We start from the raw sequence: 23599 nt of genomic DNA, 5'->3' as shown, positions 1-23599 counted from the left end.
CATCATATCCTAGCTAAAGTGACAGAATCGTCCAAATCCAGTTTAATTGTAGGCAATAGGTGTTGCTATGCAATAAAAAATGCTTACCCCAGTCTTAATCACTGTGTCAGACCCCGTTGACGAAACGTCGTGCAAGTCCCACCAGTACTTTCGCACTTGTTCCTTATTAAATCGAAAAACATATCGTGGAAGAAAATAAAACAACAAACAGTTGAACCAACAAGTCTAAAACGTAACAGAAAAACTTAAAGCTCAACAACTGCTAGTAAGAATAGAGGCTATCACTTCGCCCCCGCACCTCATACCGTAACGAACTTAAAGAGCGCAACTACATTTGACCACACATTTACATTTAACAGGTTTATTTTTTATATTATCAAATGGATTAATATACCTACCTTAGAAAAACGTATATAATACTATATAAAACATATCACCATTTATCATTATTTATTAAAAACTAAACATAAACATCAAAGCATAGTCACAAAGTATTACGGTATTTAAACCCGCAAGTAAACCTGTACACCGCTCAATCTTAAACCAGCACTTGACAGTACTCACTTTCACAACATAGACAATATTTTTTTCGACGCTTGTATGTCCCACTCGTTGTTATTATATTTCAGTGGTTCTACTTTTTAGTCTATGACTTGGGTGTATTAATTAGCCTTAACATACTTAGCTGTCGCAGGTGTGAATGGGGCTCAAAGGGTAAAGGCACTGTCTTGAGGGAGGTTATCTTTGCCACGCGCAGGATCTTCGGATAGTGAGTTACACCACACTGCACTATCAAAGTGCAGAAACCTGTCGCAGTGATAGCGAGCAGTAGGCTATTTCTTCTTATTTCTAAAAGCGAGTTATTCAGGGGGGCTGCTGCATCGATTTTACAGTTACAAAGATAACCAACTGAAACGGGGCTTACGCCAACGGTGTATGGAACTGCTGTAGGTAATGAAATGACAGACTTTCTCACTTTTTCCCCACTGCTCCTGAGCGTCCTGTTGCTACTGCTCAGCGGCATCATCACACCTGCATACACAGATGATGTAAGTATGAAAATACCACGCTGAATTAGGTTATAAGGGCTCAGTTTAGAGTAAAGTTTGCTGCATATCGTGCATGCATGTGTTATAACTGATTTGTATGGGAAATATTGTTCAACCATTGTTTATTGCGTACATGAATCTGGGTTGCTGATATAGCTGAGTTGACGTGTCATCCAAGCCTAAATTACTTCAAATGATGTGTCACCTGAATAGCCAACAATAGACGTATTATTGTTAGCCTAACTCATACAGGTAGTCTAGGTTTACTTAGTGTAGCAGGAGCGTTATGTTGAGCTAAGATGGGTATAAAATGCATTGATGTCAGAGTTCAATTATGTTAATGTCATTTATTGCCACTACAGGTCTAGAGCTCATGACGGGTGTATTGCAAAGCTTTAGGTTACTGGTAAAGATTGCATTTAGTTGTAGAGTGATGGCAATTTTAATATGGTAGAATGGAAATGGTTAAAAAGATTCAGCCAGCTCCAACAGAGGCGCTATTGCGTGCGTGCGCACACACACGTACACACATACACACACAGATTTATCATTAAGCTGTTTGTTAATTAATAAATTTTTCATAATCTTCATCATCATTATTCCATCTATAAGCACAGTCTGGAATCTGGGAATGGTAATTTCAATTATTGATATTCTCATGAGCAGCGCACACCTGTATTACTCTACACTTCCTACAAAAATAATGCTCAATGTGGGGCATTGAACAGTCTGCCTTGTGCAGACTGCCAGGTGGAAACATAATCTATGGAATATATTTTCTGGTACTGTCCATCAGTTGCTTGCTTTTGGAGTCAGGTCCAGGAATGGTTGTTCAGGATTCAAACTGTATTGTTAGGGGATCTGAAAAAACACGATCAGTCAATGGGAAATGTAATTATACTCTTGGGTAAAGTATTTATTTTTAGGGCAATATCAGTAAAATCTTTACAAATAGGGATTTTTAGGACCCTCGTAAGACATCACAGTAAAATGGAGGAATGTATTGCAAAAGGAAATTACAAATTGGCATTACACTGGGAAAGATGGGCTAATCTGTGGACATTGGAGGGTTGGAGTTAAGAATGAACGGTGGATTGGCTGCTGTGGGTGAAAATCCAGCAAATGAAGGAAGAGGAAATTAGTAATATATGTATAAATATACAGTGCATTCGGAAAGTATTCAGATTACTTTTTTCACATTTTGTTACGTTACAGTCTTATTCTAAAATAGATTACATTGTTTTTTCCCTCCTCATCAATCTACACACAATACCCCATGATGACAAAGCGTTAACAGGTTTTTAGACATTTTTGCACATTTACATAAATATTCAGACTCTTTATTCATTACTTTGTTGAAGCACCTTTGGAAGCGATTAGAGCCTTGAGTCTTCTTGGGTATGACGCTACAAGCTTGGCACACCTGTATTTGGGGAGTTTCTCCCGTTCTTCTCTGCAGATCCTCTCAAGCTCTGTCAGGTTTCATGGGGAGCGTCGCTGCGCAGCTATTTTCTGGTCTCTCCAGAGATATTCGATCAGGTTCAAGTCGGGCTCTGGCTGGGCCACTCAAGGAGATTCAGAGACTTGTCCCGAAGCCACTCCTGATTTGTTTCGGCTGTGTGCTTAGGGTCGTTGTCCTGTTGGAAGGTGAACCTTCACCCAAGAATGAGGTCCTGAGCACTCTGGAGCAGGTTTTCTTCAAGGATCTTTCTGTATTTTGCTCCATTCATATTTCCCTCGATCCTGACTAGTCTTCCAGTCTCTGCCACTGAAAAACATTCCCACAGCCTGATGCTGCCACCACCATGCTTCACCGTAGGGATGGTGCCAGTCTTCCTCCAGACGTGACACTTGGCATTCAGGCCAAAGAGTTCAATCTTGGTTTCATCAGACCAGATAATCTGGTTTCTCACGGTCAGAGTCCATTAGGTGCCTTTTGGCAAACTCCAAGCTGGCTGTTATGCCTATTACTGAGGAGTGGCTTCCATTTGGCCCTCTACCTTAAAGGTGTGATTGGTGGAGTGCTGCAGAGATGGTTGTCCTTCTGGAAGGTTCTCCCATCTCCACAGAGGAACGCTGGAGCACTGTCAGAGTGACCATTGGGTTTTTGGTCACCTCCCTGACAAAGAGCCTTCTCCCTTCTCCGATTGCTCAGTTTGGCCGGGCGGCCAGCTATAGGGAGAGTCTTGGTGGTTCCAATCTTCTTCCATTTAAAAAATGATGGAGGCCACTGTGTTCTTGGGGACATTCAATCCTGGAGAAATCTTTTGGTACCCTTCCCCAGATCTGTGCCTCGACACAATCTTGTGTCGGAGCTCTATGGATAATTCCTTTGAACACATGCCTTGGTTTTTGCTCTGACATGCACTGTCAACTGTGAGACCTTATGCAGACAGGTGTGTGCCTTTCCAAATCATGTCCAATCAATTGAATTTACCACAGGTGGATTCCAATCAAGTTGTAGAAACATCTCAAAGATGATCAATGGAAGCAGGATGTACCTGACCTCAATTTCGAGTCTCATAGCCAAGGGTCTGAATACTTATGTAAAAAGATATTTCTTAAATTTGCAAAAAAATCTAAAAACATGTTTTTACTTTGTCATTATGGGGTATTGTGTGTAGATTCATGAGGAAAATAATTAGAATAAGGCTTTAAAGTAACAACATTTGGAAAATGTGAAAGGGTCTGAATTCTTCCCGAATGCACTGTATCTGCAATATTGAAGCTGATCTTCCCTCCCTGAAAAATGAATAAACATTCCAATGAAGACCCAATTTGGTTTTCAGCTAATTTTATCATGACAAAATACTGTTAATGTTGTTAAATACCCAATATTATTTAATAACCATTAGTAGAGGGACAAACCATAACGGTTATAAGAATGTTTGGTGAAAATGTTCCAATAACATTTGTTTTGCACATTTAATGTGTTTTTGTACCAAAATATACAAATAAAAACAAAAATGTGGGCCTGATACATTCTTCTTCGCAGAGGCAACCATGCAACAGATTCTTAGTTTGATCCTATCAGTAGTTTTTGTGAGCCCAAGAATGCTTTGAACGTTTCATTTTATGCTGAGAAGACCAAGCATAAATGCCTTTTGATTGTCAATGGTTCCATTCTTCCAGACATTATGACTCGTCTATAGCTGAAATTAGTAGGTGGCTCAGTAGGATGGCGATTGCAATACCAAGTCCCATGGGTTTGGCCGGGGTATGCCGTCATTGTAAATAAGAATTTGTTTTTAACTTGCCTAGTTAAATAAAGGTTAAATATATATTTTTAAATGGGTTTAAGTCCTGTTGGGGCGACCGGTATGAAGGATGTATGCATGCATATGTGACAATTTCAACATATTGGCTTTGTTTTTGTACATTTAAAACAGTCTTTTGCTGGAGAACTGTACTGGGCATCTCTAACTTATTATGGATGTTGGTACTAATGTTTGAATAGTTTTTATTGTTGATCAAGTCCATTGGTTTGGGAAATTGCTTCAGGCAAGGCTTGGTGGAAGGTTAAGGGATGGTTTCCAGGACACAGATTAAATGTAGTCCTGGATTTAAGACAAGCTCAACGGAGAAGGCATATTTGTGACTGGCCTGGAGCGAAACTGCTCCACCACAGGCTTTACACAATGCTTTGATCATTATAACAATATATGAAAGAAAGGATTGATGTCTATGCAGTTTAAAATTGGATAGCCAACTCCTGATTGAAAGTGCGCATTTAGATCTTTAAAAATATAGCCTATATATGTGGCAGACTGGGGGTGGGGTGAGGGAGGGATGTTATGGAGACAGCAGGTATAAAGTAGAATGCTCAAATTAGAGTATGTGTTAATGTTGTCCTCAGTGTGTGTGTGTGTGTACATGTGTGCGTGTGTATGGTGAGAAGAGGGCCAGGCTGGTGTAAGGGTGGCTTGTGTTCACAGTGCAAGAGTGTGGTAAGTTTGCAGTGAGAACAATTCCCCTTGTCGTGTGTATTTGTTTTACAGCGGCTGTTATCTGCAGTAGACATCTGATGGGGCACAGGCTCAGTCTTGTCACTGTGAATCTCAGATCACTCTGCATTTAGACAGTCAGTGTGCTGCGTGCTCCACAGCCTCACCTCTTGGGCATCATAGATTCCACATCACCTGTACTAGTCATGACTACACAGGTTCAGTATTGAGACTCTGGACTAGGAACTCATTACTGCCCCAGATACAATGTTCACCCCCTCTGTAGGACTAGTGCTCATCCACTGGGGAAGAGACCTATGAGCACCACTTAGTTGTACTAAGATTAGCTGCAGTCTTTAAAACTACTGTAGTTTATACACTGAACAAAAATATAAACACAACATATGAAGTGTTGGTCTCACGTTTCATGAGCTGAAATAAAAGATCCCAGAAATGTTCCATATCCACAAAAAGCATATTTCTCTCAAATTTTGTGCAGAAATGTGTTTACATCCCTGTTAGTGAGCATTTCTCTTTTGCTAAAATAATCCATGCATCTGATGGGTGTGGCATATCAAGAAGCTGACTAAACAGCATGATCATTACACAGGTGCGCCTTGTGCTGGGGGCAACGCATGTGAAGTTTTGTCACACAACACAAAGCCACACGTGTTTTGAGTAAGCGTGCAATTGGCATGCTGACAGTAGTAATGTCCACCAGCGCTGTTGCCAGAGAAATTAATGTTCATTTCTCTACCATAAGCCGCCGCCGACATCATTATAGAGAATTTGGTAGTTTGACCAACTGGCCTCACAACCGCAGGCCATGCGTATGGCATTGTGTGGGTGAGTGGTTTGCTGATGTCAACGTTGTGAACAGAGTACCCATGGTGGTGGTGGTGGGGTTCTGGTATGGTCAGGTAGAAGCTACGGACAACAAACAAAATGGCATTTTATCGATGGCAATTTGAATGCACAGAGACACAGTGACTAGATCCTGAGGCCCATTGTCGTGCCATTCATCCACTGCCATCACCTCATGTTTCAGCATAATAATGCACAGCCCCATGACGCAAGGATATATACACAATTCCTGGAAGCTGAAAATGATCCAGTTCTTCTATGGCCTCCATTACTCACCAGACATGTCACCCATTGAGCATGTGTGGGATGCTCAGGATTGACGTGTACCGCAGTGTATTCCAGTTCCATTCAATATCCAGCAACTTCGCACAGCCAAATTCCACAGGCCACAGTAAACAGCCTGATCAACTCTATGCAAAGGAGATGTGTCACATGGTGGTCATGCCAGATACTGACTGGTTTTCTGATCCACACCCCTCACTTTTTTTAAGGCACAGTATCTGTGACCAACAAATGCATATCTGTATCATGTGAAATCCATAGATTAGGGCCTAATGAATTTATTTCAATTGACTGATTTCCTTATATGAAATGTAACTCAGTAAAATCTTTCAAATTGTTGCATGTAGCATTTATATATTTGTTCAGTATAATACAGAATAAGTTTGTATTGATCCATCTTTATATTTAAACCCCATTGTAATGGGAAACATAAATACAGAAAATATATGTGGTGCTTTATCTTTTCAACTCATTTTGTATTGTGGAATATAGCCTCTACAAAACAGACGGCCTAAGGCATAGACTTACCGCAACAGAAGACATCTTTTGAAGTTCCAAAACATCTATGACCCTTGTTTAAGACTGCTTTCAGTAGCAGTAATGCAGGAAATATAGAAAACTATTGGAATGTGAAAGAGGAAATAGCGTTCTGCAGAAAGTTGTTCAAAATAACTATCTGCCTCTGGGCAAAAAGGTTAGATGGACAGAGAGAGGCAGAGAGACAGAATATATATAATATTTTCCAGGTGTGTGGAGTCACACAGTCTGATGTCACAGTCTAGTGACTAAGTCAATTCATATGGCCTTAACTTCTATGCTATACACTATGGACAACATTTTTGATAACACTTTATATGAAGGGGGTATACAAAGTATTCATAACACCCTTATGAAACCAGTCATGACACCTTCAAGAACGCTGCAGTATCATTCACACAACATTCACAACACATTTATTCAACATCATTCATAACATGTCTTCAAAATAAATAAATACTTATTATAGTACAGTAATTGTTTTATAAGACAAATCTTGAGTGAGCCAAATGGTGCCTGGTGATGCTGACTGGGTGGGCTCAAGTTCAGGTCTCCTGCGCACTACAACAGTGTGTTAGCTTGCGGAACTAAAAGCTAGGCATTCATATGTGGCGCTAATACACAAGTCTTCAGATCTCAGCTAATACCCTTAACATACAGATTTTACGGTATGTTGCAAGTAGTGTTTTTTAGAGCCCAATTCATACAGTCCCATTAGCTTATCAATACATAATGAAAGGTGTGAAAAACGATAAACTACTGTTTGTGTTTCCCTGGCTAAATTGATGGGCCATCAGTTGATTGACAGATCTTGGCCTACTGTGAGAACGATAACATTTCTTGCGGGGAGATGCTCGCACGCGTTTTACAGTTGGGCTATGTATAACTTTGGAGCGGCAGGGTAGCCTAGTGGTTAGAGCATTGGACTAGTAACCAAAAGGTTGCAAGTTCAAATCCCCGAGCTGACAAGGTCTGTCGTTCTGCCCCTGAGCAGGCAGTTAACCCACTGCTCCTAGGCCATCATTGAAAATAAGAATTTGTTCTTAACTGACTTGCCTAGTTAAATAAAGATAAAAAATAAATAATAACTTGCAGAGGTGGATGCTGTAAAAGTAATGTTATTTAGTAGAGGTCGACCGATTATGATTTTTCAACGCGATTATTGGAGGGCCAAAAAAAGCCGATACCGATTAATCGGCCTATTTAAAAAAAATATGTATTTGTAATAATGACAATTACAACAATACTGAATTAACACTTATTTTAACTTAATATAATACATAAATAAAATCAATTTAGCCTCAAGTAGATAATAAAACATGTTCAATTTGGTTTAAATAATGCAAAAACAAAGTGTTGTAGAAGAACAAAAAAGTGCAATATGTGCTATGAAAGCTAACGTTTCAGTTCCTTGCTCAGAACATGAGGACATATGAAAGCTGGTGGTTCCTTTGAGCATGAGTCTTCAATATTCCCAGGTAAGAAGTTTTAGGTTGTAGTTATTATAGGACTATTTCCCTCTATACCATTTGTATTTCATTAACCTTTGACTATTGGATGTTCTTATAGGCACTTTAGTATTGCCAGTGTAACAGTATAGCTTCCGTCCCTCTCATCGCTCCTCCCTGTGCTCGAACCAGCAACACAACGACAGCAGCCACCACATCGAAGCAGCGTTACCCATGCAGAGCAAGGGAAACAACCACCCCCAGGCTCAGAGCGAGTGAAGTTTGAAACGCTATTAGCGCGCACAAACTAGCCAGCCATTTCACTTCAGTCACACCAGCCTCATCTCCGGAGTTGATAGGTTTGAAGTCATAAACAGCGCAATGTTTGACGCACAACGAATAGCTGCTGGCAAAAGGCACGAAAGTGCTGTTTGAATGAACCACCTTCCACCGCTCAGTCAGATACTTAGATACTTGTATGCTTGTATGCTCAGTCAGATTATATGCAACACAGGACACGCTAGATAATATCTAGTAATATCATCAACCATGTGTAGTTAACTAGTGATTATGATTGATTGTTTTTTATAAGATAAGTTTAATGCTAGCTAGCAACTTACCTTGGCTTACTGCATTTGCATAACAGGCAACCTTGTAGAGTGCAACGAGAGAGAGGCAGGTCGTTAATGTTGGTATAGTTAGTTAACTGTAAGGTTGCAAGATTGAATCCCTCGAGCTGACAAGGTGAAAATCTGTCTCTCTGCCCCTGAACGAGGCAGTTAACCCACCGTTCCTAGGCCATAATTGAAAATAAGAATGTGTTCTTAACTGACTTGCCTAGTTAAATAAAGATTAAATAAAGGTGTAAAAAAAAAAGATTTCCCAAAATGACCGATTTCCGATTGTTATGAAAACTTGAAATCGTCCCTAATTAATCGGTCGACTTCTATTACTTAGATTGTAATTTACTCAAGTAAAATGTTATTTCTTAGGAAACTTACTTAAGAGTAAAAAAGTATCCAGACAGAAAATGAATTAAGTACTATTTCTAAATTTTGTTTGGTAATTTTTTGACACCTTATGGTAAACTGTGACAGCAAACAAAAAGGACAATGACTTAGTGCAATTGATTTGATATACATTTATTAAAGCCTGCCAGCACCATCTTGCCGCCAGCACCAGAAGCCTACCAGCACCAGATGTCCCCCAGCACAGATATTCTCAATGAAGACTAACATCAAGCAGAGTCCGTAGGCTGTATTTATTATGGATCCCCATTTGCTGCCAAGGCAGAAGCTGCTATTCCTGGGGTCCAGCAAAATAAAGGCAGTTATACAATTTTAAAAATGTACATTCATAACACATTTCACAACACACTAAGTGTGTGCCCTCAGGCCCCTACTCCCCTTCCACAACACAAAATCCATATGTACGTGTGTGTATAGTGCTTATGTTATCATCTGTTATCATGTGTTATTAAGGGGGACAGGTGGCCAAGTGGTTAGAGCATTGGGCCAGGAACTGAGAGGTTGATAGATCAAATCCCTGAGCTGACAAAGTAAAAAATCTGTCGTACTGCCTCTGAACAAGGCAGTTAACCCACTGTTGCCTGATAGGTGGACATTGTAATTAAGAATTTGTTCTTAACTCACTTGCCTAGTTAAATAAAGGATACTTTTGAATGTATGCTTGTGTTGCTTCACAGTCCCCGCTGTTTAATAAGTTGTATTTTTATATGTTTTTTAAAGTCTGATTCTACTGTCCAGGCTACATCACATCCGGCCGTGATAGGGCGGCGCATAATTTGCCCAGTGTTGTCCGGGTTTGACCGGGGTAGGCCGTCATTGTAAATAAGAATTTGTTCTTAACTGACTTGCCTAGTTAAATAAAGGTTAAATGTAAAAAATTAATTTAAAAAAAGCACTGCTTGCATCAGTTACCCGATGTGGAATAGAGTTCCATGTAGTCTCCCATAGTTTGTTATGGATTTGGGGACTGTGAAGAGAACTCTGATGGCATGTCGTGTGGGGTATGCGTGGGTGTCTGAGCTGTGTGCTAGTCGTAAACAGACAGCTCGGTGCATTCACAAATACAAGTAGTGATAAAGTAGTGTAGTGATAAAGTCAATCTCTTCTCCACTTTGAGATTGACATGTATATTTTTTCGGCTCCCGAGTGGCGCAGCGGCATCTCAGTGGGGCACGGCATCTCATTGCTTGAGGTGTCACTCGATTCCAGGCTGTTTCATTGGCCGTGATTCTGAGTCCCATAGGGCGTTGCACCAATTGTGACTCACCACCTGGATTTTGTCTTAAGTAGCAACATTTTGGTTTTTACATTGGATTAAAGTAGTGACCTAGAGCTACAAAATTATATACCATACACTGCATTTGAGGAACAATGAAATTTGATCAACTTGTAAACTTACTTTTGAGAAAATGACCTTTGAATGTTTTGGTATCTAGTGAAGAGCTCTTCTTTGTATACACCCACTCAGCATCCTTCACACCCTCTTAAGCTTTAGCCCCACCCATCTCGTTTCGCTCTCGGAGCGCACACTTGATGCTCTGGCCAATGATTTGTTTACCTATGGATAACATGAAAACAGCCTAACTAGCATTGCTGGCAACAATTTATTAAACTTTTTTGCAGACGTTTACTGACACAGGCCAAATTCAACGGGTGTTGTACACACGTCACGTAACTTTAGCTAATGAGCCAGCCAGCTAACGTTAGCTAGTTAAACAACAACGCTAACCAACCAGGTTCAAAGTTAGCTAGTTAACAGTACAGTTTAGCTTGAAATGAAACCACTTTCTGTCAAAATTAGAAATGTGTAATGTGTAATATCTGAAAACGCTAGACTATCTTACATGATCATGCATGATGGACGCATCTCCCTGTAAGGAATGCCAAACCATGGTTGCCTTTAGTTTGAACATGTAATCCGGAGACAGGTGTTTTCTCCACCTCTTTGCCTATCATACTCTAATTTCACTGATTTCAAACTTGATCCTCCAGAAAGTGGAGAGCAAACACTATGCAGCTCCACTACACAATATATATTTTTTTAAAGCCACGTTTTCTAGGGCTTAACCAACAAGGCTCGTAATTTAACAAACACTTATGCAGCTCCACTACACAATATATCTTATTTAAAGGATTTTAAAGCCACGTTTTCTGTGGAAGGGTCGTTAAGGGCTAAGCTCATTACCATAACGCAACGTTAACTATTCATGAAAATCGCAAATGAAATGAAATAAATACCAAGCTTAGCCTTTTGTTAACAACACTGTCATCTCAGATTTTCAAAATATGCTTTTCAACCATAGGAAAACAATAATTTGTGTAACAGTAGCTAGCTAGCGTAGCATTTAGCGTTAGCATTAGCGTTAGCATTAGCGTTAGCATTTAGCAGGCTCGTAATTTAACAATTTTATTAATAAACGTTTTTCCAAAAAGATTCTTTGTGTATTAGAAATAGCTCCGTTTTGTACATCACATTTGGCTACCAAAAAAAAAAAAAAAAAAAAAAAAAAAAAAAAACGTCCCTTTTTTCCAAATTAACTCCATAATAGGAACCTGTCTTTCAAAGATAATTCATAAAAAATCCAAATAACTTCCCAGATCTTCATTGTAAAGGATTTTAAACGCTGTTTCCCATGCTTGTTCAATGAACCATAAACAATGAATGAACATGCGCCTGTGGAAGGGTCGTTAAGACACTAACAGTTTACAGACGGTAGGAAATTAAGGTCACAGTTATGAAAAATGTAGGACACTAAAGAGGCCTTTCTACTGACTCTGAGAAACACCAAAGGAAAAATGCCCAGGGTCCCTGCTCATCTGTGTGAACGTGCCTTAGGGATGCTGCAAGGAGGCATGAGGTCTGCAGATGCAATGTCCGTACAGTGAGACACCTAAGACAGCGCTAGAGGGAGATGGGATGGACAGCTGATCATCCTCGCAGTGGCAGACCGCGTGTAACAACACCTGCACAGGATCGGTACATCCGAACATCAGACCTGCGGGACAGGTACAGGATGGCCACAACAACTGCCCGAGTTACACCAGCAACGCACAATCCCTCCATCAGTGCTCAGACTGTCCGCAATAGGCTGAGAGAGGCTGGACTGAGGGCTTGTAGGCCTGTTGTAAAGCAGGTCCTCACCAGACATCACCAGCAACAACGTCATCTATGGGCACAAACCCACCGTCGCTGGACCAGACAGGACTGGCAAAAAGTGCTCTTCACTGACGATTTGTGGTTTTGTCTCACCAAAGGTGATGGTCGGATTCTCGTTTATCGTCGAAGGAATGAGCATTACACCGCAGCCTGTACTTTGGAGAAGGATCGATTTGGAGGTGGAGGGTCCGTCATGGTCTGGGGCGGTGTGTCACTTTATCATCGGACTGAGCTTGTTGTCATTACAGGCAATCTGAACGCTGTGCGTTATAGGGAAGACATCCTCCTCCCTCATGTGGTACCCTTCCTGCAGGCTCATCCTGACGTGACCCTCCAGCATGACAATGCCACCAGCCATACTGTTTGTTCTGTGCGTGATTTCCTGCAAGACAGGAATATCAGTGTTCTGCCATGGCCAGTGAAGAGCCCCGATCTCAATCCCATTGAACACGTCTGGGACCTGTTGGATCGGAGGGTGAGGGCTAGGGCCATTCACCCAGAAATGTCTGGGAACTTTCAGGTGCGTTGGTGGAAGAGTGGGGTAACATCTCACAGCAAGAACTGGCAAATCTGGTGCTGTCCATGAGGAGGAGATGCACTTTAATGCATCTGGTGGCCACACCAGATACTGACTGTTACTTTTGACACATTATTCAATTTCCGTTAGTCACATGTCTGTGGAACTTGTTAAGTTTATGTCTCAGTTGTTGAATCTTGTTATGTTTATACAAATATTTACACATGTTAAGTTTGCTGAAAATAAATGCAGTTGACAATGAAATGGCCTTTCTTTTTTTGCTGAGTTCATTTACAGATGCCATACAAGTTTGTTATTAAGGCACATGAAAAAATGCATTTTGATGAAAATATATTTTTTATGTTCATGTGACTTGCAGCATACGCCTAGTTTCCAGAATTGGGTCACAATTGGCCCAAGGTCGTCTGGGTTAGTGTTTGGCCCGGGGTAGGCCGTAATTGTAAATATAAATTTGTTCTTAACTGACTTGCCTAGTTAAATAAAGGTTAAATAAAAAGGTTTATTTAAAAATGGTAGGTTGACTGATAATCTAAAACCAGGTTGCATGCACTGGTTACCGTTTGAAACGTTTTCTTGAGTGGGCAGCTTGATGAAAGCCAGTCAATATTTAAACCACCCAGAAAATATGGGTTTGTTGATATCACATATATTATCAAGCATTTCACACATTATCCAGATACTGACTGTTAGCACTTGGGGGTCAATAGCAGCTTCTCACAAGAATGGGTTTAGGTGAGGCAGACGAACCTGTAGCCATATTACTTCAACAGTATTTAACATGAGACCCTCTCTAATCTTTACAGGAATGTGGTTTGGAATAGAAACAGCAACACCTCCACCACTGGCAATTCTGTCTTTTCTGTAAATGCTATAACATTGTATTGCTACCACTGTGTCATCAAAGGTATTGCCTAGTGAGTTTCAAAGATATCAATATGAATTTCATCGGTTACTAGCATGTTATTCATTTCAAGAACCTTGTTTCTTAAGCTCCATATGTAAACGTGGGCTATTTAATTAAAGGGTTTTTCTGGGATGCTTGATTGTTTTCAGTTCTTTACTGGGAAGTTTAGCAGAAGTAGATATTCTCATGCTATTTATGATTGTGCAGTGTGAGCTGCACACAATGGACTTCATACTAGGGCACATAGTGTGCTAACAGCATAAATCTGGTTCATAGGCACTTGATTGCTGCGTACAATTGCTGTAGGATCAGCAGTTACATTGTGTCTACCAATGCCCCTGGTATAATATACATTTACTAAAGCATTATGAGTCAGCGACACAATGGTAGGGATTAATTGAGCTGGGCTTGGGTCATTGGTAAGTGCTTGTCTCCTTTCGCAGCCTTATAATGCTGTGAAAGGATCCAGGAATCCAAATCATTTGGGTGGATCCCATCCTCCTTATAAAACATGTTTTGTTTCCAAAACGAATCAAAATTGTCAACAAACGTTCCACTCATTGAGCTTCAATAATCAAGTTGCCAGTTGTGAAGAGAAAGAATCCTGCTATAGCGTTCAATGCCACGATTCAGAGAGGGCACAGTTTCAATTACAGTCATTTAATGTTGACTTAACGATGCATAATGCAGAAATGGCTGCCATTTCCTGGTTGCAAAAATTTGAATAGTTCGCCTAATTTCAGTTTGTGACAGAACAAGCAAGTGTAGTGTGGGGAGTTAATGTACCATCTAAACCTCTGTGAAATGTATTTTCCATAACCAATAATATTATATCTTCAGGTGTTTGAAGCTAGTGTACGAAAATGTAGTGTAAAAAATGCAAAAACAAAATTTAAGCAAGGGAAGAATAGAAATGTCGCCCATAGAACAGATATACCACTTCTTAAACTTTCCAGCAGCATACCACCCTGCATCTCACTGCTGGCTTGCTTTTGAAGCTAAGTAGGGTTGGTCCTTGTCAGTCCCTTGATGGTAGACCAGATTTAGCTGGAAGTGGTGTTGGAGGGCCAGTAGAAGGCACCCTTTCCTCTGGTCTAAAAAAAATATATCCCAATTCCCCGGGACAGTGATTGGGGACGTTGCCCTGTGTAGGGTGTGGTCTTTCAGATGGGATGTTAAACAGGTATCCTGACTCTCTGTGGTCACTAAAGATCACATGACACTTATTGTAAGAGTAGGGGTGTTAACCCTGGCTTAAACATTTATTTTATTTTATTCCAGGTCAGTTAACATTTTGTTTCTTTCGTCCCACCTGTCTCTCCTGTAACTTCTCCCAGGCTAACACCCAAACTAGCATGATACATGAAGCCTATGCTGTCATTTAGTCATTAGATGGGTTAAGAAAATTACCTATGTTTGAAACCTTAAACAACTCAACAAAACTCTACAACCGAAAAACACGATGGGGTCAGTTTTTTTAACTTACATTGCTCAAAACTAATTTTTGTTGATAACTCTGCGAAACATGGAGAGTTTTGTTTTCAGATAGCTTTTCCTCCAAATTAGGAACATTCTGATTTCACTACTTCATTCTATCTTCTTTCTTATCTGAGAAAATGGGCAAGTTACTTTCGCCCTGTGTTACTTTCTTCTCTGCTCTCCTCTCCTCTAGGCATAGGCTATTTACTAAGCACTGTGAGCGAGGAGCAAAATAATCAACTTGTTAAGCTACATAACATGCTGGCAAATTGTTCTGATCAGTTCTACTAGACAATATGATCATGAGCAGCACTCACCTCAACTAAGCTAACATTTCTACAACCTAATTGTAGCCTAACCAATATCCAAACGGAGATTTAGTGAAAACATATGACATTGATTGATTTATCAAGACGAGTCCCCACCCTTGTCTCAAAGCAGTAATTCTTTATGGATCCATCTAGTTGTGGTTAAGAAAACAGTGCATGTGGTGGGCTATGCGAACAGATGGGTGAAGTGACATGCCTCGCAAAGTCTAGAACCACCAGGAGGATAGTATTAACAGGCGCTGCCTAGCAACTATCAAGAGCTTAGTGCATGCCAATGCCACCTCAGCATAATGGCTACATTTCATACTAAGCCGTATGCAGAACCTTACCGCAATCATGACTAGGTCGGTTGGCGGAAATAAAAGTTGAGGCTTTGTCACCGGCAATACCTTTCATATATAAAGAAAATTGTGCAAAAAGTTGTCGGGATGCTAAAGTTGGCAGAAAAACATGTTGGTTTGAAGGGTGTATAAGATTGCTTACTAACACATTACAATGGCAAACAATTGCTCAGGTGCCATGGGTTTATATACTATTTGAGTTTTTGCTAGAGCCTGCTGGAGTGCCAGATGGGTGGGTGGGGTTTGTACTGTTGGTAATGTTCCATTGATTACATTGCGTCATATACGCTCAATCAAGCACGGCTAACTTGTGTAAATGAAAGATACTACACCCAGAACAGGTGCCATCCTCTACTGCCATTGTGACCTTAAGCAAGGTATTTAACCCCTTAACTGGTACAAGGTAATGCTGTAAGGCTGGCCCTGTGCTGCTTCCAGCCTGTGTGAATAATGTGTCAGGAGTTTGGGTACTGTGACAGTAAAAATTCAAATTTCCATTGTATAATAGATAAATATGGGGACTTTTATTTTGAAAACTTTTTATGAAGGATGTTGAACAAATGTGTTAGGAAGGTTGTTATGAATGATACTGCAACACTCATAAAGGTGTTATGACTGGTTTCATAAAGGTGTTACCAAGTGTTACCACATTTATGTGGTGTAAAAAGCTTAGATCTATTTAAAAAATATTGTAAACCTCATTATAATCTGTGTTCTACAAGTCCAAGCATCTAGGTGCCCGCCTATCTCTCCTAGAGTAACCTGACTCACAGTTCACAATGTTTGACTTGACTCTCCACTGTCTCCTTTGCATTCTGAGGTTTGAGTAGGTCAAAGCTTGTGAGTAGCTCTCCCTTTATGAGTAGCAATGCAGGCGAAGCCTGTAGGATAGCAGGAAGCTGTTCAAGCATCGGTCCAGTGTCCCTTAACCCTGAGATGCTTTTAAAGCATGTTCTGTACAAAAGCATGGTCTGTACAAACCTCGCCGCCGGATCGTTGGTAGATTGATGATACGGTGTAGACCTGATGTGCTGTACGCCATTCACCTGTAGGAACGTGGCCATTTCTTGGGTCCGTTGTTGTTAACGAGCTGGAGTAGCTATCCAAACCGACTAAACACCTCCCCAAGCTTCTCATGATGGCAGCCTCTGGCCACTGGCCACTTGCTATGAGCATCCAAAACCACAGGAAACATTATGTCTTCCAATGGACCTGGGAAGTTGATGTGTATTCATTGCCACGCAAATCTTCTGACATGAGGAACATGTTTTCGCTTTCAACTCAATGCTTCCATCCAATCCAGGTCACCAGAAGTAGATCTGTGTGATTTCATTCATGTAAAACCATTCCACAATGATCTGAGTGTTGCTGTTGCAAAACTGGTTTCCTCAGCGAAGGTGGAATGATTACTCTCCTCCCCCACAGCAAACAACCAGTCTGTACTGACAGCTCAGTTCTCCTTGAAGGGTAATGTTTCAGTTCTGGAGCATTGTCTTTACCTTTGATGATGTTCCATCACTTCAGATAACACAGGTTTGTCTCTGGTGTTTCTCCACATTTGTGTTGAAGTGAGTGGTGCGTTTTCCACTTGTCTGAAGTAGAAGATGTCAACTTGGCATGGCTGCAGCTTGACCACAACCTAGAAAGTCCATCTGCTTTACAGTGCAGTTCTGACAACAACAAAGCTCACCTTTCTATTCTGCTTGCATCAAGTGACGGAATCCCAGTGTGCTCGTTAGCAGATGATTGTCTGTAAGAAGGATGAACTTCCTTCCATATAGATACTGTTGAAATGTATTTACCCCAAAAACTATGCCTTGGGCTTCTATCTGTGCATAGTTACTTTCTGTTTTGTTCAATGTCCTCGATGCGTAAGCGATCGGCTTCTCTTCATTGAATGGCATGATATGGGACACGACTGCTCCTATACCATATGGACTAGCATCACATGCTAGTCAGATGGGCAATGACAAGTCGAAGTGTGTCAGTGCCTCAGATTTCAGTAGTGGTTCCTTGGTTTTCACGAATGCTTCCTCGCATTGTTCAGTTCATTTACATAATTTGTCTTGACAAAGCAACTAATGCAGCATTTCCAGTTTTTGCTAAGCTCGGAATAAAGCATCCATAGTAGTTCAGTAACCCCAGGAAAGAATTTAGTTGGCTCACGTTCTGAGGAGCTGGGGTGTCCAAGATAGCCTCGACCGTGAACAGATCCTTGTGAAGGCCTGTGGCATCGATGACTTGTCTGAGGTATTGAACCAATGATTGCAAGAATGCACATTTGTCTTGACGAACTTGCGGTCCATAGTCCTTCAATCTCTGTAAGGTCGTATCCAAGTTCTGGAGAGAGTTCTCTTTGTCTTTTCCAGTAAGGAGGATGTCATCCAGGTACCATTGTACTCCTGGCAATCCACTCAAGATCTGATCCATCACCCACTGGAATAGGGTTGGCACACTTGTGATTGCAAACGGTAGACAACATTACCTGAAGAGCCCCTTGTGTGTCACGATGATCAGCAGCTCCTTTGACTTTTAATCCACATGCATCTGCAAGTAAGCTTGGCAGAGGTAAATTTTTCTGAACTTTTGACCCCCATCTAAACTTGTGAAAAGGTTGTTGTGTGGAAGCGGATACTGCTCAGCGGACAACACAGGGTTAACTGTGACTTTAAAGTCCCCACATATCCTGATTCCACCATCCTTCTCAAGGACTGATACGATGGGTGTTTCCCATTCACTCATGCTGACTGGCTCCAGTACTTTGTTCTTGACCAAAGTGTCCAAGTCAGCCTCAACTTTTGGTCTGAAAGCATAAGGTACTGTTCATTTTTTCAGAAACTTTGGTTTGCTGTCTGGCTTAATGCTAAGCTTCACATTAATGTATTTCATACTACCCATCTCTCCATTAAAGACTTCTCAATGTTTCTTTAAAATTGGAGACACAGGTCTACCTTCTCTCCAACAATGAATGTCCCAGCAGTGATGTAGTGGCAACTTTTCAGTTTGTCCGTTTAACTGAACTGTGACCTAACTGAGTGATGCCTCTCACGGCGACATAATCACCCAAGTCTTTAACACAATGTGTGCTGGCAGAAGTGGAAGGTGTTTCAGTGTCTTTTAATAGACTGTGCATGACACAAGAGATCAAATAAAATAAAATGGTATTTGTCACATACTTTGTAAACAACAGGTGTAGACTAAGACTGAAATGGTAATGCAGAGAGAAAAAGTAAAACAATTATAATAACACAGCTGCCCCTATGTCAATCTCCATACGCACTGGTTGCCCCTCTAGCAAGTGAGAGACATAGTACCCATGCGTGCCCCCAGCAACAGTCAATATATTCAGTGTGACTTCCTCGTCTAATGAGTCACTCACCTCTGCGTTCTCTTGTTCAACAGAATGAACATGTCTCTTTTTATTTTGTTGGAATCTCCTTTTTTTCAGGCTTTGACATTTTCTCTGAGCTCTTTTTGTTCCTGCAATCTTGTTTGATGTGGCTCTTTTTACCACAGGCTCGGCAATCCAATACTAGAATTTTGACTTCAATACCGATACAAGGTTTAGTATCACAATAGTTGATACCATCACGATACTCAATACCAAAACGTCACCAAAAATGATTTTTATGATTTGACGGTATTTGATGGTATTTGATATTTTTTTAATAATAAAATATCAAAATGTCCTTTATGGGTAGTGCGTGACCCTAGGGTGGCAACATATACATTCTAAGACGTGATTTCAATGGGTCTCTTTCCATTCTGATTGTTTTATACTTCTCAATGAAACTTCAACCCAAAATCAGTTTCAGCATTTCCATGAATTTCTGCATTTCCTGCATTCATTTGAGATTATTTTCACACTGCCATGTAGGGCTGCACGTTATGGGCCAAGTATATAGGCTTGATTTATAACTAAATGTTGCGATTTAGATCAAAAGACTTGGGTGAACTGTTGGAATCATGGAAGACAAATTATTTTTCTAATTCTATAATAAGAAGATAATAATGAGCATTTTGAATACAGTGGTATTTGACATGACAATGAATGAAAATACCATGGATGAGATATTGGGACAGTGTAGGAACCAAAGTGTTGGTAAGTTTTTTTTCTTGGAGACCCTTTAATGTTTGGCTACATTAAATGTTTACTCTTAGCTACTTCATGTAGCTAATATATTCATGCTTCGCCTTTTCCTCTTTGATTTAGAAGATACTGTTGCACAACATGTAGATTTAGGCCAAGACCATCAGGCTGTATAGCTACGTTTGCTCTGACTCAACTTAGCCACAACTTCCTAAAAAAAGACAAACTAGCTGTTTGCAGATGTAAGGAACACAAACTAATAATGTAATTACAAAAAAAGCGGCATGCGAGAGCGGGAACGGAGAGACTCAAGTAGCAGAGTAAACAACAAAATGGACGTTACACACAGAGTATCATATTTAATGGTAAAACTTTATTTGAATGGTAAATCTCTGTTGATAAACTGGGTAAATCAAGATGTGGCCTGGGCTTCTTCACAATACAGGTGCTGCATATTCAATAGGAGTGTGTGCAAGCATTGAGTTATTGAGCTTATTTTGGCTGATTTCATGGGGCTGCAGATGACAAATAATCTGTTTCCCTTACATTTGGGACTTGTGTTATTGTACCGATCAACAACATTTGCATTGAAGTAGAAGCCTCTTCTTTTATAAAAGTGTGCGCTGTCTCTTTAACCCAGTAATGATGTATTTCATGAGCTTTGCACAGAGTTGGTTGAAGGAGAAGTGAGGCAGATATGCTTTTCTTCAGTATCTCTATGTGAAGGAGATGATTAAGTGAATAAATAAAGTTGTGAAAATCAGCATATTTTGTGTTATGGTTTGCATATTATCACAATCAAAGTACTAGCTTAGTGAATTGATGTTACCTTCAGCTGTAAGCTAGCAAGGAAAGTTAGCTTATAAATCTGGAAGCTAACTGTATCTTCTTGCATTGTAAAGTGTTCTAGCCTTCATGGATATCGTTTTACAAACAGTAATTAACTGTAATTAACATTTCTACATGCCGTGTTGCATTATTCTAGTGTGTTAACTTCTGTGCAGCATGAGTGTGGAGCTAACATGATGCAGCCCAGACTCTGGGTGTCTGGGCTGCACCATGTTAGCTCCACACTAGAGAGCTAGCTCTAGCAATGAGTAATTAGAGCAGGCAAGAGAAATGCATGGTGCGCTCGTACTAGAGTGGATATCGGCTGCTCTGATAGACAGACTTCATCCTCCAAGTCAGTATATGACGTGAGACACATTTTACAGAAGTCCCGAAAGTAAAACAAATTCTAGTACAAAATAGTTTTTTATGTTCTAGTATCGAACAAGTACTGATGTTTCGGTATACCCTGCAACACTAGACATCTGATGTCCCACTTTGCCACAGCGGCAACATGTGCCTCGACAGTCACGTCGCCCAGTTTCTAGCTCCAAGCCAACTTTGCCGTATTTAGTTGTTTTTTTTGTCTTATTTCTTACAATATATGCTCAGAACGTTTCTTGTATCATTACCTACAGACAGAAATAACTTTTGGATATTAGATTGACGGTCACTTACCAGAAATTGGACTTCCCTGAAATGTATCCTTTGTTTGAACTTCCCGAGACAGCTCTATTTATCCCGGGAGATGCACCAAAACAGACACTGGAGAAAAGATAGGAGTGGGGCCCTAGTCAGACAGGCGGAGTGCACACCATACACTGCTTCCGAGTATATTACTCGCTAACATTCACAAGAATGGTAACATACTCTGTTTTACGAAATCATGGCTCTCTCTGGGTATATGTGACTTGTTTCAGGAAAGGTTAAGTGCGGACAAATCTGGGCTTGGCGGATGCCAGGAGAACGCTACCTGCCACAATGCATAGTGCCAAATGTAAAGTTTGGTGGAGGAGGAATAATGGTCTGGGGCTGTTCTTCATGGTTTGAGCTAGGCCCCTTAGTTCCAGTGAAGGGACATTTTAACGGTACAGCATACAATGACATTCTAGATGATTCTGTGCATCCAACTTTGTGGCAACAGTTTGGGGAAGGCCCTTTTCTGTTTTAGCATGACAATGCCCCCATGTAGAAAGCGAGGTACATACAGAAATGGTTTGTTGAGATCGGTGTGGAAGAACTCACCTGGCCTGCACAGAGCCCTGACATCAACCCCATCGAACCCCTTTGGGATGAATGGAAAGGCCGACTGCGAGCCTTCCCAGAAGAGTGGAGGCTGTTATAGCAGCGAAGGCATATATTTCAGCTTGGGTGATGGCCCACCACCTCAAGATCAACTTCAAGACGGAGCTGCTCTTCATCCGGGGAAGGCCTGCCCGCTCAAAAACCTCTCCATCACGGTTGACAACTCCAGTGTTGCCCTCCCTGGGTGCCAAGAACCTTGGCGTGACACTGGACAACACCATGTTGTTCTCTGCCTCCTTCAAAGCAGTGACTAGCTCCTGCACGTTCATGCTCTACAACAGCAGCAGAGTACGACCCTACCTTACACAGGAAGAGGCGCATGTCCTGATCCAGGCACTTGTCGTCTCCCGTCTGGACTACTGCAACTCGCTGTTGGCTGGGCTCCCTGCTTGTGGCATCAAACCCCTGTAACGTATCCTGGTTTTCAACCTTCCCAAGTTCTCCCATGTCACCCAGCTTCTCCGCACACTCCACTGGCTTCCGGTCCAGGCTCGCATCCACTACAAGACCATGGAGCAGAGACTACGGAGCAGCAAGAGGTACTGCCCCTCCCTACCTTCAGGTTATGCTCAAAGCCTACACCCCAACCTGAACACTCTGTTCTGCCACCTCTCGTCTCTTGGCCCTCCCACCCCTGTAGAACCAGCTTCCCCCTGAAGCTAGGACAGCAGAGTCCCTGCCCATCTTCCGAAAGCACCTGAAACCTACCTCTTCAAAGAATATATTAAATAATCAATCAGAATCTATGCTTCAAGATTGTTTTAATCATATGGACAGGGGAATGTTCCAGGTCACCTCTGAGAATATTATAGACCTATACACAGACTTTATGGCTGTGTTCATCAGGATGTGCATAGAGAATGTTGTTCCCACTGTGATGATTAGAACATATCCAAACCAAAAACAATGGATAGATTGGAGCATTAACGAAAAACTGAAAACGCGTACCATGGACGTGTACAAACAGACCAGCTACAACCCCGTAAGGCAATCAAAGAGGCAACACGACAGTACAGTGACAAAGTGTTGTGTTGCAATTCAACGGCTCATACACAAGGTTTATGTGGCAGCGACTCCAGACAGTCACGGATTATAAATGGACAGCCAGCCACATTGCGGACACCAACTCCTCGCTCCCGGACAAGCGAAACACCTTTGCCCGCTTCAAGGAAAACTACATCAAGTCACCGACCCGGGCTCCCGACGCTCACGAGGTCTGTTTGCTCTAGTTCTCCATGGCCGACGTGTCATTTAAGCGTGTTAACCCTTGAAAGGCTGCCCAGATGGCATACAAAGCTGCATCCTCAGAGCATGTGCAGAGCTGGCTGGAACGTTAACAGACATATTTAATCCCTTCATATGCCACTCTGTTGTCCCCACTTGATTCCACCATTGTTCTTGTACCCAATAAAGGGAAAGTAACTGAACTAACTTATCCGACACCCTAGACCCACTACAATTCGCATATCGCCCTAA

At 41.2% G+C, this 23599-nt stretch overlaps 1 protein-coding gene across 1 annotated transcript in view; it reads left to right on the top strand.

Moving 5' to 3' along the window:
• Positions 1-821: 821 nt before the first annotated feature.
• Positions 822-23599, top strand: part of LOC139392534 (collagen, type IV, alpha 3) — a 112243-nt gene continuing 89465 nt past the window's right edge. Inside the window, exon 1 of the mRNA XM_071140579.1 lies at positions 822-1049. Within this exon, the coding sequence (XP_070996680.1) occupies positions 960-1049 (90 nt within the window). The 5' untranslated portion in view covers positions 822-959. The remainder of the gene's footprint in view (positions 1050-23599) is intronic.

Source organism: Oncorhynchus clarkii, chromosome 33 (assembly GCF_045791955.1).
Source record: "Oncorhynchus clarkii lewisi isolate Uvic-CL-2024 chromosome 33, UVic_Ocla_1.0, whole genome shotgun sequence".
NCBI lineage: Eukaryota > Metazoa > Chordata > Actinopteri > Salmoniformes > Salmonidae > Oncorhynchus > Oncorhynchus clarkii.
The sequence above is the reverse complement of the archived record's forward strand: the minus strand, read 5'-3'. Positions and strand labels throughout refer to the sequence as shown.